The sequence below is a fragment of the Somniosus microcephalus genome, chromosome 11 (genome assembly GCF_052327205.1).
Source record: "Somniosus microcephalus isolate GS21.2 chromosome 11, FLI_Smic_1.0, whole genome shotgun sequence".
NCBI lineage: Eukaryota > Metazoa > Chordata > Chondrichthyes > Squaliformes > Somniosidae > Somniosus > Somniosus microcephalus.
The window spans coordinates 59,576,743-59,592,624 of NC_140997.1; the positions used below are offsets into that span (position 1 = coordinate 59,576,743).

The window sequence follows — 15,882 nt, forward strand, 5'->3', positions numbered from 1 at the left end:
CAGTGAGACTGAGGATCAGAGTGGTGACTGGTGTCTGACATTTAGCGATATTATTTTGTGTATCTTTTGCATTTATTACTGCTATGCAGTATATATTAATATTGTTTTGCACATTGATATAATTAAGATGTAGTATATTATTTATATGTAGCAATTTCTATATTATGCATATGTCATTGTGTGATTAATGCCTTTATTTGATATAGTTCTTTTATTGATATATTGTGATTAGATATTATTCGTAGATAGTATTAAATTATATGGTGTGGTTGGAGACATGAGGTTAGTGGAAGATTGACATGTTAAAAGAAATCCTTGAAGATGTTTATAATTTTGTGATAACTGTTTTATTTGGGGGATGGATTGTAAATTGTGGTGAGTGGTAAAGGGTTCAGTCATGGAGTGTAGAATTAGGAACTTGTATACGAAGTAGTGAAAAGGTTGTAATTTGGTGATGCTGACAAAGAGGAAATCTGTGGAATGGTTCTGTCAATTGTTATTACTATGTGATGGTACGTTTGTAGAGTACGAGCTGTGTTCCTTCTATTTTTAAAAAGACATTTTTGTATTATAAATTCTCAAGTTTGATAGGTAATATATAAAAACTCAGGTTAAAATATTTGTGACATGTATTGAAGAAAAAGGGAAAAGTTATTTAATTTTTTGTATTTGTTAAGGGCAGAGGACCAAGAAGAGCAATGGGAGGCTGTGTGAAGCAGTGAAGAGAAGAAAGCAGGTAGCATGGGAAGCAGGTGATGGACTGTGAAGAGCAGTGGGAGGCCACAAGAAGAAAAGATAGGGAGTATATGCAGGAAAGCCACAAATAGTAAGGGAATAATGGCCTGGTAGAACCAAAGAAAGGAAGGTAGGTGCCCAATGGTGGACTGTCTATCACTCTACGCTAGAGGCCTCCATCTGGGGGGAGTTTTCTAGGTCACTATTAGTACAGCTGATGAGCCTGTTGCTCAAGTACAATGTCGTGACCACAAAACAAATATTAAGAGACCCAAATATCCATGGAATATATATATTTAAGACGGTTAAGACAGCATGAACAATAGCACAGTAAGCAAGCAGTCGAAAAGGTACACTTACAATCGAGATGTCTGAAGGGATTGTAGAGGTACCACGTGGACAATCAGGATAACCATGTGGGGTACAAATCGAACCCCCGAGCCTGGATTTATTATTTGGCACCAAGCCAATCCGAGCATGTTAATGTGCCACATCCTTCTGACTTTATCAATTCTTCTGGGTCCTAATGCCAACACACTTCTGACCTTCCCAACTCTACTGGATGTGTGTCACACCACAGGGGACCGAAGACAGGAATGGGAGGTATGGATGGAACAAAAACTTTCAAAAAATATTAAAAACATATTAAACAGTTTTAAAATTTGAGTTTACTTAACTTGGGGACAAAATAAGATGGTTAATGAGTTGGGAGAAAGACCTCAGAAATTTGCTCCACAAGAGCCTGCAACTACATTGTAACAGTTGACATTAAAAAATTAAATGAGAAATGTTGACATATTCCAACTTACCTTGGGAAAAGGTGACACAAAAGTTTAACCAAAACCCATGTGCACCTTATGCAAGATATATATATCACATAGAAACATGTATTAAAACGTTCCTTACTATTTAAATTCATGTTTAATTGTGCATGTATATTTAGCCATAACCAAGTCTCATAGACTTTAGATAATAAAAAGCATCATCTGCAACTTGACAAAGAACACTTATATCAACAAGAGTCAATGATGACAGTAATCTGGTGCATGCATGTTCTTTAAATTGTACTGACGCAATCAAAATGGCCAGTGTGTAACTGCATCCTTTACTGCGTCTCATCATTACAAATTCAGAAAAAGAACCAATTTACTGTATCATGTTGCTGATAAAAGGCACTGAGCCTGAAAGCTTTGTATGACATCTTTCCCCTTTATGCTCTATCTATATTAAGTAAAAAAACTGCGGGAAATTAATTAGTCTCCTAAATAAAGGTTAAATCTTCTCACTTGTGCATGGACCTGGGTCACAATGATGTACAGTACTATGAAAGTTAAAAATTATAGCAAATGGATTCTCAAAATGTTTATTCTTACAGAGATGCACTTTAGCCAATTTTTTTAATTAACATTTTCAGAACCCATTGTGTCTGAAAAGTTCAGCCTACTTCAATCTGACCTTTCTGAACAAAGTATTTTTTTTTAATGTAAAGTACTGCAAATTGGAATTTTTTTTTATTAAATGCACTTCTATGTAATATCTGAATAAAATGTTCATGATTCTTAACCAGTCACTACAATCTTTAATTACACTGCAATTTCCAATTATTCTTAAACATTTGTAAAAAGCTGACTTTAGGTTTTTTATCTGGCCACATAAACAAACTGTAATGCTTAATCTGTTTGTTTGATAATTATATTTTTGTTAAAAAACTAATTTCGAAGTATTCAAGTCCTTTACTGAGTCGCAAAGCGCATAGTTTGAATGAAAACCACTTAGTAATTAAAACATGTCATACGAAATAACTGCTGAAATTCTTATTTTAATGTTGATCTGTGATGCAGTTACCAGTTCTTCTAGTCTTACCTAAACTGGATAGTAAAATATCTCTATCTAGAAAAGTGCATCAAGTCATTAACCTTTCCATACCATCTCAGCAACCTTTCAGCCACCTCCTTTCTAGATTGAAAATCTCAATTTCATTAGTCTTTCCTCATAATTCAGTCACCTGACACTAGGGATCAGTCTCATGGCTCTTCTCATCAAATATTTGCAGAGTTTGAATGTCTCCCTTGTGCCTTGGTGGCCTGATCTGGGCACAATACCCAAGGTCAGAACCAATGTTTGTTTTTTCAGTAAGCGTTTCAAAACATATGACTTTCCCTGATTCAAGAGCAATGACAATGTGAAATACACTGCTACCTGCTTATACCACTTAAAAACAGTTCAAATATTGGATTATTTGGTGCAGTACAATTGAGGTATTAGATGCACATTAATACTAAAAGACATGTAATAATGTTTTGCAATTAAACTGTGGAGAAAACTTGAGCAAATAAAATCACAGCATAGCTCAGAAATTAAAAGTTCATTATCTCACATGACATAGCACATGGTGTGTTGGAAGATTGCACGACTACAGCATAGCGTTCTTTAAATAAACGAATGAATCTTTACGTACTTCTGCGTTGACTGAGCACTTCTATTAAATGCAGTACTAGAAAAACACAGGGCCACAGATAGATAACTGTTGTGTCGGCAGGCAATAATGTCAGGTGGCAACGAATCTGATAGAATTTTCACTTATGGTCTTTAATTTTTTTGCTGACCTAAATTACCTGCTTAATCTATGGCTCCGGTGTACCATCTGTTCTCAACAGTCTTCAGTCAATGGCAAGTTTAATGAAGCGTTATTTTACAGTCTCAAGCCAAAGACATGTTTAAGTCACACAGTCCAACGTTGTTCTCATTATGACCATTTTGCTTTGATTACCAATATGTGCCAATGTGCAGGGCACAAAGGTGAACAAAAGCAGCTTGTTAAAAACAAAAAAGCAGTTACTAACTTGGTATGGAACACTACTTTAGGACTACACTTATATGGACAGAAGAGATAAAGCCCTTGCGTTAGAACATGTGGCATGTGATAGCCCACTGATAGCACATACACATTTACAATTAGTATGTCTGACTCAATTCTTACATTACAAACAGGTTCCTACCTATGAAAACCCAAGAACCTCCACAATGAGTTACTAAATCAGTATGTATATACAAAACTAGATGTCCCATGGTGTTGTTCACAGTGAGTCAGAGACTTAATAGGAACAGTGGCTTATCAGCATTGAGGATGGCTTTGGGAATGGGAGGTACCTGGATGGGGGTCTCAGGATCTTGCGATACTTTCAGGTGTATTCCCAGGGTCGAAAGCACTGGAAGGTGTCCCAGAGTTCCAAGAAGACTGCAGAGAGAGGCTCTAAAACACTGTGCCTGGTGCAGCGATTTGGCATTGCTGGGAGAGGGTTCCTGGAGTCACTGGGGATGGAGTTCACAAGGTCTGGGAGCTTTTGGAGCAGTTATGGTTTCAGGGAGCCCTGGGATGTTGTCTAAGGGTTTGTGAGCATTGAGGGGGTGATGGTTATTATTCCCATATGAGAAATTCATAACATAAAAGCTGATTTGTGATATATTTATTCAAATTCATCGCTTCCCTGAAATAACAGTTTTAAGAATTTAGTCCCCATCTTCTTTAAAATTATTTTGGAAAAAACAAGAAACTCTTAAATGCTCATAGGATGAGGGAGCACACCCTAATACCTTTCAAACTCCTGCTGATGCACAGATTGAATGTTGGACATACTCGGAATGCACAGATATGATAGGAAGCCCTCGTAAATATTGTGAGGTAAAAATATCCAATCAATTCCTGGGCTTTTGAGACAGGCTGAAGCCTTCAAAAAAAAACATTAAGGAAGACATTAAAAGACACAACGGACAATTCAATGGGTAAATTTAATCATGCTATTGTGAAATATTTATTTTTGTTATTTTGTTTCAACCCTATTTTGGACAACAAAAATTTCAGTTACTCAAAAAAAAGGCAAACATTTTCAGAAAGCATTTTGACTGATTTCTGGGAAGTGGTCAGTGATCACAGGGACTGAAGCCAAGGAATCTGTTAGCCATGACCACTGGTTCCCTGGGCCAAAGGTAATTGTATCCCCTGAGCACAGCAACATAATATAAATGTAAATGTTTATAAGTAACATTCTTCCTCATTGTAGTAGAATGTACAACATGAGAATTCTGACCTCTCAATCAAGTAGTTGAAACAGTGTATACGTCCATATGAAGAGGTCTGCCGCAGCAAAGTCTGTTATCAGTCATTTACTGGTTCTGCTGCTAATCCTTTGTCCACGTGGAATACCATGCCTTCAACCAGATCATAAGGAACCCCAGAACTGGTGAATGGCTGGAGGGCGGGGTGAGATGAGGCCACAAATTTAGTCAACACAGGGTGGGGATAGGGATGGGATTCAATCCACATTTTACTGCTCATTGCAGAGAAGTCCATAATTCATGCTCACTTGGGAGGAGACGAAGGAATGTGGCCTGAAAGATTGCTCTTCTGGTAGAGGGCAGTGAGCTTTCTTCGCAGCAGGGTGGAACATTATATATTTTCTGAGCATTTTGGGGGAGAGGTGAGGGGCTGGTCTGGCAATTATGCAGATTTTGAGTTTTATTTTACTCACCACTCTAAGCAAAATACCAAGTTCATGTCCAGTCTTTTAGGAGACGCTAAAGTGTTCAAATAAAAACTTAATGAAGGTGTTAAAATATACAAAAAATTAAATGGCTAAGTTTAATGATGTTATGGTCAAAATATAAACCTTATTTTGGACATTACTAATTTCAGTTACTGAGGAAAAAATGGAGGCAATTTTTTTTTCAGAAAGCATTTTGAGTGATTCATTTTGTTCATCAACCAACCTTGACAAGCAATGATTTACATAGGGAAATTCCTTTATGAAGTGGTAACAAAGGCAGTTTCAATGTTAAATGTTGATAAAGAAGCATTACCTAAATTGTGATAACTGAAAATAACGGTTGCGGACAGGAAGTGCATGCATCGTCTTCGAGTAACAGGATAAGGGCTAATTTGGACACCTTAGCATGTGGAAATATATTTGCTCCAATTCTAACATTTGCATTCCATCTATAATGTGAAACACAAGCACTCCAGTAAAAAACAATTCCCTGCCATGACATCAGGTTCTGGATTGTACTCCCATTTTCATTAAGCTGGATCAAATTAAAAGGCGAATTTGTGTTAACAGTTGATATGAAAACTTTACAAGAGAAAAAGGGCAGGATTTTCATTGGGCCGTGGAGTTGGGATTGGAGGCGCGTGGGGGGTTAAAATCCCCAAATCAGGGGTCCCGACCCCATCCCGCACCATGCCAGTTTCAAAGGAGGCGGGTACCCGCCCCACACTGGGACCCGCCTACCCGAGGCGGGAAGGAATTAGTGCCAATTAACTGCCTGTTAACAGGTAGTTAACAGGCAGTTTTTAGCCTAATCCCTATTTTTAAGGTTGAAGTGTGGGATTCCCGACGGCTCCAAACCACTCCAAGTTAGAGGAGGCGGACCGTCGGGATGAAGGGCTTGGAGGGGTCGAGATGTCGGTGTTCAGGTGAGTGATGTGTGCATGAGTGCAAAGGTAAGTGTGTTTGGTGTGTCTAAAGTGTTTAAAGAAGTTTAAATGACCTTTTCTTACCTTTTCAGCCTCCCTTCCTTTAGGTCTCGGGAGTCCCTCATCTCACCGGCACAGAAAACAGAATGGCTGCGAACTGTCAAAAGTGACAGCCTGCAGCTTTCTGTGCAGGAGAGATTTCTAACTGAGTCTGTGGAGAAGGACTCAGATTAGAAGTAAGACTGTCAGTGTTTGACAGCTTCAAACAGCTGTGAAACGCTGATATTTCATCTGTCAAAACCTCTTGACAGATGAAATTTCAGTCTGTGAAGCCACCTGTTGTTGGGTGGCCCTTGATTGGCCTGCTGAGCCCACCCAGGTCAATCAAGTTAAAATCGCGTGGATTGCCCACATCTCGATGGAGGCGGGACTACAACCCCGAAAGTTGTAGTCCCGCCTCCTACCCGACTCCTGAATGAAAATCCAGCCCAAACACTCCAGTGCTTCAATGCAAACACAGAAAGGGAACTACAGTTCTCCATTATACTCAAAGGCAAGAAAATCAAACTTGCATAACTGGCAAGAAATCACATCCAAAAAATATACTCCAAATACACATAACAATTCTGTCTAATTCTGGCAACTTTAAAGGTCTAAAATAGAATTACAATTTTTTGGTGCAATAAGAGGGGGCAAGATAGAGATTCATTTGTTATTTCATTCTACATTACATTTTTCTTCGTTAGAAAGAACTAAAAAAGCTCACTGGACTACCGTCTCCATATTCCTGGATACCACTGTCTGCAATAGCGTCGAGTGACATGTATTACAAAGAATTACATAGAATATGCAGCACAGAAACAGGCCATTCAGGCCAACCAGTCCATGACAGCTTTTATTTTGCATTCAAGCCTCCTCCCATCCTTTCTCATCTAACTATCAGCATAACCTTCCATTCCCTTCTCCCTCATCTGCTTATTAGCCTCCCCTTAAATGCATCTTTACTATTTGCTTGAACTACTCCCTGTGGTAGCGAGTTCCACATTCTTACAACTCTGGGTAAAGAAGTTTCTTCTGAATTCCCTATTTGATTTCTTGGTGACTATCTTATATTGATGGCCTCTAGTTTTAACTTCCCCACAATGGAAACATTCTCTCTATCCACTCTATCAAAACCTTTCGTAATTTTTAAGACCTCTATTAGGTCACCACTCAGTCTTCTCTTTTCAAGAGCGAAAGAGACCCAGCCTGTTCATCCTTTCCTGATAGGTAGAACTTCGCATTTCTGATATGACCCTTGTAAATCTTTTTTGCACCCTCTCCAGTGCATCTATATCCTTTTTATAATATGGCGACCAAAACTGTACACAGTACTCCACGTGTGGTCGAACCAGGGTTCGATAAAAGTTTAGCATAACTTCTCTACTTTTCAATTCTATCCCTCTAGAAATAAACCCTAGTGCTTGGTTTGCTTTTTTATGGCCTTATTAACCTGCGTCGCTACTTTTAGTGATTTGTGTATTTGTACTCCCAGATCCCTTTGCTCCGCTGCACAATTTAGATTCTTATTTTCTAAGTAATATGTGATTTCCTTATTTTTCTTAGCAAAATGTAATACCTCACACTTATCTGTGTTGAAATTTATTTGCCAATTAAACGCCCATTCTGCAAGTTTATTAATGTCTTTTTGTAATTTGTTGCAGTCCTCCTCGGTATTGACTATCCCCGCCACCCCACCACCCCCACCCCTCCCCCACCGCCCCCTTAATTTGGTGTCATCCACAAATTTAGAAATTGCGTTTTTGATTCCAAAATCTAAATTGTTAATATAAATTGTTGAATAAAAAATGGACCTGGACAGTTTTAATTAAGGTTTAATTTTTCCCATCACATTTAGGGTGTATAAAGGTTCACTAGGTCACATTTCAAAGCTGTTCAGTGACTTTTTATTCTTGTTTTCTTCTGAGTCCAGGGGTGAGGTCTTATGTAACAGGTAAAGTCTGCTACTTCACTGGTTGCCTAATACTAGCTCTATCTCAATTAGTCTTCCATCATGCTATGTCAAACAGCAATTTTTGTTAATTTTATATTGGCAAGAGACACGGATCAATATAATGTCACTACTGCGGCTCTACATTAAATTGCTGTCGATGATAAATGACAAAATGCCATGAAACACAAAATTGTATCTCTAAAAACCAGAACATTTACTGACTTTGTAATGAGAAACCACACACAGCTCTCTCATGTGAGGCATAGGAACGGGGATTCTGCAGAGGAATTATTTTTGTTCTATTTTTAAACTGTGGATTAATTCTGGAGTAAAACATCTCTGTTGGAGTCCACAAGTGAGGTGTTAGGACACACCAGTGTGGTGAAATGGAATCTCAGTGTTTTATTCCTTTGCTGTACACATTCCTCTCAGGATCAGGCTTGACCATAAATCACCATCAGTTATTAGAGGCAGTCTGTTTATCCTACTTCTAACACATAATACAGGTTAAAAGCAAACCAGCATATGAGCATTTTTTAACAATCATACATTCACACAAAAAACAAACAGAACTTCACTTTTGTAATCCAGGCAAACCGTGCAGCACAGAATTAAATCACTTGATTCCTCAAGTGGACCTTCACATTCTCTCTTCAACTTAGATTTTTAATTAAAAATAAATTATGTACAAGCAGCAAGAGAACATGACACCCCCCTTTCACAGACCAACTTAACCGTTTTTGTTTGGAAGATCACAGAAATAATATTCTCCCTAGAGAACCCACCGTAATTGTTTTAAGACTGAAAAAAACTACCTGAAAAATTCAACTGTTCAGCACATTAAATGAGAAGTTACACTTTGGAGTACTCCAATAACTATAGATCAGTATACCTACAACTAATACTGGCTTTGTTCCTGGAATCTACTGTAAATGACAAATTCTCACAAGATAACAATCAGAGCCAAGCTGTTATTTACTCACCAATTTGGCTTCCATCTTCTCTCTAATTAAAATAACTTAAATTCTGAGATTCTCTGTTCATAACTTAGAATTACAGCACAGAAACAGGACATTCGGCCCAACAGCTCTACGCCAGTGTTAATTCTCCACACCGCGCCTCCTGCCGCCTCACTTCATCTCACCCTATCAACATATCCATCTATTCCTTTCTCCCTCATGTACTTAAATTACTAAATGATTCATCTCTGAACCGCCTGCAATGCATCAATGTCATTTTGACGGTTGTGTGGTCACAGTTTTGCTATAAATACATAAAGCAATTGTTTGGTAAAGAATATAGATGGAGTTCTGCTAATCTTTTCAACAACTATTTGGTTGGGGTAAACTAAACACATTTCAACTTTCATCTCATCAGCTTATGCTGATGTTTACTTGTATATAGTTGGAATAACTAAATATCTTAATTCTCTCCTAGAAAATGTTCACACCACCTCTTCCTAGTGACATCTTTGCGAACATCTACATTTGCGAACATCTACATTACTATGTACAAAAGCTTTGTAGATAAATGCCTGAAAGTCCAGTCCTGCTCTTGATGAGATTATTACCTTGCTATACCAAGGTTTTTTTTGTAAGAAGTCCTTTAGCTGGTAAAAATTGCAATGCATCCTAAGGCCTAGAAATTCAGTGCCCTTAGCACCGATTTTGCGGCGCTAGAGGGCCTAGCGCTGCAATTGGCGCCGGTTCCTAAATTGCCTGGGGCCCTTCCACGGCGGTAGACCGGTAGCGCTGCGCCGGCACCGATGACGTCATCGGTGTGCGCAGCGTCCCGGTTGCCGTGGTAACCCGGCCCCAAGCCGAAATTCAGTTGCGCCCGCCTCGCCCGTGGCAGGCGCAACTAAGACTCTGGCAACAGAGTCTTCCCCCAGTGTGCGCCGGCGCATAAAGGTGGAGCGGCGGCCGGCCGCGTTCCCGGCGGCCGCCTGCCCGCACCTCCCTTCCCGGACTCCTGCATTCCCCCCCCGCGGCCCTGATCAGTGTCTCATGCGAGCCCGGCACTTCCCCGAGGTGCCGGGCTCAGATGTCGGGTCAATCCGCCGGACAGTTGTCGGCTGCAGGCAGCTCCTCCTTAACAGGAGGAGGAGGCCTGCAGTTCCCCCGCCTGCCGCACCGCATCGGGTGCCGCAGCGGGGGATTAGCGCCGGGAAACCCAAGTTCACGCCCGTTTTGAGGCGCTAAAGGAGGGTTTTAGCGCCCGCCGCCGTCTGGGCCCGGCGCACCCGAATTTTCGTCGGGCGCTGCCGCATTACCGCTGGCGCAAACTTTCTGGCGCTACAGCCCTGGCAAGACCAGAACCCAATTTCTAGGCCTAAATGTTTATGAATTCCAGCTCGGAAACTATTGACAATATCACTAAAGTTGATAAAATGGCAGATGATTACAAATGAGCTAAAAAGACTATTTTCATGTTTAACTGCCATTGTGACTGAGTCTTGATAAAGATGTAATTGATGGATGCAATATATGCAACTGAATACATAAGAAAATAGATCATACAAAATTGTCAAAAGTCAACAAGGTTAACACTTATATAACTCTTACCACATCAAAAAACGTATTTACACAGATTCAGAACTTCAATTTTCTGGACAAAAATATTGAACTTCCATTAGACCTTACTAAACTAACAACTGATGTGGGAACCATTCTGTACCCCAGCAATGACCAGTAATGAAATGATTAATCAGTTTATCGTTTTTTTGTGTGGCATTGATTTAGGGCCAATGTTGGCCAGGACACTGAGGGAACTCCCTGCTCTTCTTTGAAAAGTGCCATGGGATCTTAAACATTCACCTGAACCATTGTTAAAGACAGACAGATCATTTGTTTAACACCTCATCCAAAAGACAAGATAGCGAGAAAATTGGCAGTGAAATATACAAGTTCCAACAGTGAATCTCCCAAGAAAGAACTCAAATCACATTTTACAGGTTAAGAAAAAAATTTCAAAACATGTTCAACATAAGTAAAAGTCCATGCTTTATTTACTATATTATCAGAAAGTTTAATCTTTTTCCATCGCCGTGTCAAATGGCACCTATGCACCTATAGGATGTGACAAATTATCTATCACACTATGTAAATGTCACAAAAGCCAAGCATCTACCACACTCTCACCTGGTTAGCTTAAATATCAATTGCATAAAACAGTAACTTCACAATTAACTGGAAGATGCCAATTGCCTCATTTACTACTAAATTAGGAAAGGTACGAATAAACAACCAGCAAGCAGCAAACAGGAAAGTTATCAATCAAGATCTGACAAACAGCCAAAAAAAATGACCAACGACCGAGTAGTAGACGAGGAACAACAAAATCTCAAAATATGTTTTGGAAATGTTTCCAGCCACCATCTTGCATATTAGTTATGCAATGATACAGTGCTAAAAATAATGTTTCTAACTCAGTAAACGTAGAAAATGATGCCAAAATTCAGATGGAAATCTTAAAAGTTCTTTCCATAAAGTTGTCTTTTCTATGTTTGAAATTTGCAACCATGTCACCCTCCACATGCCTGTTCTTCTCTCAGGAGCCTGGGGATTGAGTTTCAGTTGCTTTCTGCATTGTGCTACTTTCTGCTCAGCTTTCTCACCCTTCTCTTAGCCTTCCATCATACAAGCACAACCCGCAACCCCAAAGTTTGCACATGAATGTTCAGGTTCTATTTTTACCTGGCAGCTTCTTTTGGAATGATTCATGCCGCTTTATTAATTGTCTTATGTATTTATTTCATCCTCGTATTTTTTGATTTATAATTTCTGGCCATTTTATCCACCCTGTGACCCATTGGCCAAGGCAAGTTCCCCACTATGCGGCCAGGTTTCTTGGTGTGGTTCAACATGGGAGCAAACCAGAGCCCTCCCAACCTAAGGGCACCTTAAGAAGATATTTAGTACTTCAAGATGCCACCAAATAACTAATAGATCCTGATTCGGTGTATCTATGGAGTATGTTGAATTGTTTGAGCTATTTGATTGGATATGTGAAGCCTCTGACCTCTCCCCCACCCCCAGCAAGGCCCACATATGCCTGCTTTGGCGGCATTTTCCACATCTCCTTTTCTTCATGATTTATGCTGGCATTATAGATTTCCTCTGTTAGCACTTAGGGGGCGGCCGTAACATAACTTCCTCCAACCGGCACATGCCTCACAGATGTTTATGGTGGGGGAGGGAAGGAACGCCCTTTGCTATAGCATCACTAGCACCATGTGTCATTTTATAGACATTATAGTATTAAATGCTGTTGATACAATAGTTTAATGTATAAGTGTTCTGAAACATAAACTGTTAACTCCCAAGGAAGGCGCACTTGTGCGGAGTTGTGGTGCTACTATGAACAATGACACAGAATAGTGGGATGTAGTTGGAATCCTCCACAGCTTTCAGTTCCTAATCTTAGACGTATAGCTGAGGAAGTGTTGAATTTGACTCAAGGAAAGTCGGAAAAAATAAGAGTGAATGTCACCCCAGGGTTGCTCTCAACCACTCCCAGCTACCACTTCACACCCCATTTGTGCATGTCCGAAGTGTTAGTCACCTGCGCTCTTGTTTACAGCTGACAAGCTGTTAGGAAGATCAGGAAATTCATTAAAAAAAAGGCAGCTTACCCTCAAATTTAAATGCCTAAATAAACTAAAGAGACACAAGACTAAGTATTTTTCTTACCTCTATTAGCTTCCGTTCATAAGTGTTAGCCAGCTCATCATTATCGACCACAGGTTTAGGTTCTGGGATCATAAGATCTGCATCACCACTCCTCAGGTTTGGAAGAACTAAATGAGACCAGATAGTAAGACAAATTTAAAATCATGCAGCTATGTGTGTTATTTTGTGCAAAGAGACCTGTAGTTTGTAATGATGAAATATTATTACATATTTAAACATCATTCCAATTACCAAGATTATTACTATACGTTTAACCATTGTCCTTTAGGCACGAATAGATTATTTTTAAAACTCTAAACAATTGGCTTAGCTTTATTCCTTTGATGCAACATTTCAAAGACACGTGTACTAAAAGCCATACAAGATTAGAAAGGATGAATTAATTTTGCTGTTGCCAATAACAGATCACTATCGGTGGGAAACTTGGAAACATACAATACAAAAACACAGAAAATATCCAAACACAAACATTTATTTGCATCATTTACAATGTGGCTAGTGGGTAATTCAGTATCACTAACGTTTCAATGGCCCGGATTTTGCGGTGCTGAGGACAGTATACGCCGTCCTGAGCCTTCTAAAAGGCCCTGCAAGTTTCAGGTTTGCGCATACGCGAAAACCCGGAACTTACGATCTGCCAATGTTCACCTTGACAGATCTACCGCACCCACGGACTCAAAAAATACTTTCTCTGGAGCAGAGTTGGGCTATTTGCCCAATTACTGCCCAGCAAATGCCCATGAAACCCTTACGTCTGGTAAAAGCAGTCATAAGGCCTGCTTTCACCAGTGTAGGGATTAATATAAATCTAAAATTAAAAATTTTAAAATAAAAAATCATGCGTAATTAAAATTCGTTTATGCAAATTTTAGCCCAGATTAAAATGTTTAAAATCATTTCAAAAAATTATGTTTTTATTGCATATGATTTATTGAAGGGACATTTAATTAAATTTGAAATGGGAACATTTAGTTTTATTCCAGCTGTATAAATTATTTAATTATTTGGGAATTCCTAATATGCTCCTGGGGATTCCGTTCGTAAATGGAATCCCCATAAGCATATTAGGAATCCTCCTTTCTGATTGGACTACCTGGCCCACGTGATCCCAGGGACGCTTCCAAACCGCCTGCAGGCCCCGGACCCGCGGGTTGAAGACATACTCTGGAGGTACGCCTCCGACCGCAAATTCTGGACCACTGTATTTCGAATTTACCCACTTTTCAATATTTTTGTAGTTTGATACCAGCTATTTTTTTTGAGATGATCATTCAAATCCGAATGGACCCAAACCCAGTGCATTGCCTTCAAGGTTGCTCACTGGTAAGCTTGCGCCAGATTGGCCAAGGCCAGCTCTCCACTATACAGTCAAATTTCCTGGTGTGCTTCAACATGTGCGCAAACCTCAGAGCCCTCCCAATCTAAGGGCACCTCAAGAAGATATTTAGTACTTCAAGGTGCCACCAAATGACTAATAGATCCTGATTCAGTGTGTCCGTAAGGTGTGTTGAATTATATGAACTGCGTTAATTAGCTTAAAGCAACATTTAACACACCGCCTCATTCAAATGACATGCAAGTAATAACAGAAGACTTAAAGATTTAAACTCTGGCACACAAAAGTAATAAAACCTCCAATTTAAATTCATTGTTGAAGTATCCTAATGTGCAATCTGCAGATTTTTTCTCAAAATATCATTCAATATTAGATAGGTGTGACAAGGACTGCAGTTGGCAATCAGATGAGAAGGTTATGATTAAAAATAACATTTAATTTGTTCTCACAAATTCACTTGTGAAACTGCACGAACAGCATTTGTATAAATCAGTATCTGTAATTATAGCATAAACAATATTATGTAGGAATTCATTCTGTTTTTAACCAGTCATTTTCCCAACAACAAATATCAGAGTGCTCCATGTCCTTGTGGTCCCAGGACATTCACACAACAGAATTAACAATACAAGAACATAAGAAATAGGAGCAGGAGTAGGCCATACACCCTCTTGAGCCTGCTCCGCCATTCAATAAGATCATGGCAGATCTTCCACCTCATTCCACTTTCTGCCCTATTCCCATATCGCTGGATTCCCTTCGTGTCCAATATAACAAGTTAATTAGGAAATAACGTACTCTATTTTGGGATAATTAAACAAGATTGCAGGAAAGTATATGGTAGGGTCTGTGCATCAATCTATTACTTCCCCCTTCTGTTTGACACAGGTTCCACAGAGATCTTTTGATATTGTGCTACTACCGCCAAGTGCCCAAATCGCTAAAAATGTGTCTTTCTAGCAGCCAGTCTTGGGGGTTATTTTGGCCAAAGGGTGAAAACAGGCGCTAAATAAATGCTGTGCTGATAAGAAACACCTGTTTGAAAGTCTGGACTCAGCATGCAATTTTCGGACTAATTGAAAATTATCACGATTTAAACATGCCTGCAGGTGCTGAAACTGACATCTGCAGGTTTAGCACTCAAGCGCTGATTAGATGCAATTTTCCTGGAGCTGTATATGTAGCCTGCAATCACCCACTTCCACTGAAGGTGTGGAGTGTGCTGGCTGGCAAAGAAGCCAACATGGAAGGATGTCTCCAGGAGCTAGAGAGAGGGCACCCAGGTTCTCCGATGTGGCACTGGAGGTCCTGGTGGAGAAGGTATGGGGGGAGGAGGAATGTTCTCTACCCGCAGGGTGGAAGGAGGCAATAGAGGTTGTTGAAGCCGCGCATGTGGGAGGAGATCGCCCAAGAGGTGACAGCCCGGAGACCTGGCCCGAGGACATGGCTCCAGTACCACAACAAATGTAATGACTTGACACGAGTGGTCAAGGTAAGATCCCATCTCAAACACACTTCTCAATAACTGCACCACCACCATCACAACCTCAACACACTTCATCCACCATCTAACACAACGCTGATATTCACACACCCCACACTATTGCATCTTCACAGGGACTACTCACACCTCAGACACATCGCACAGCTTTTCAAC

At 39.9% G+C, this 15,882-nt stretch overlaps 1 protein-coding gene across 8 annotated transcripts in view; it reads right to left on the bottom strand.

The window, feature by feature from the left end:
• snx29 (sorting nexin 29) overlaps positions 1-15,882 on the bottom strand; it is an 880,052-nt gene that overhangs the window by 483,137 nt on the left and 381,033 nt on the right. For all 8 annotated transcript variants that reach the window (XR_015079957.1, XM_086000767.1, XM_086000763.1 and 5 more), the window contains one exon: positions 12,890-12,996. Coding sequence is in view for 7 of the 8 variants with exons in the window: in XM_086000767.1 (XP_085856893.1) it covers positions 12,890-12,996 (107 nt within the window). In the remaining variant the exon portion in view is untranslated. The remainder of the gene's footprint in view (positions 1-12,889; positions 12,997-15,882) is intronic.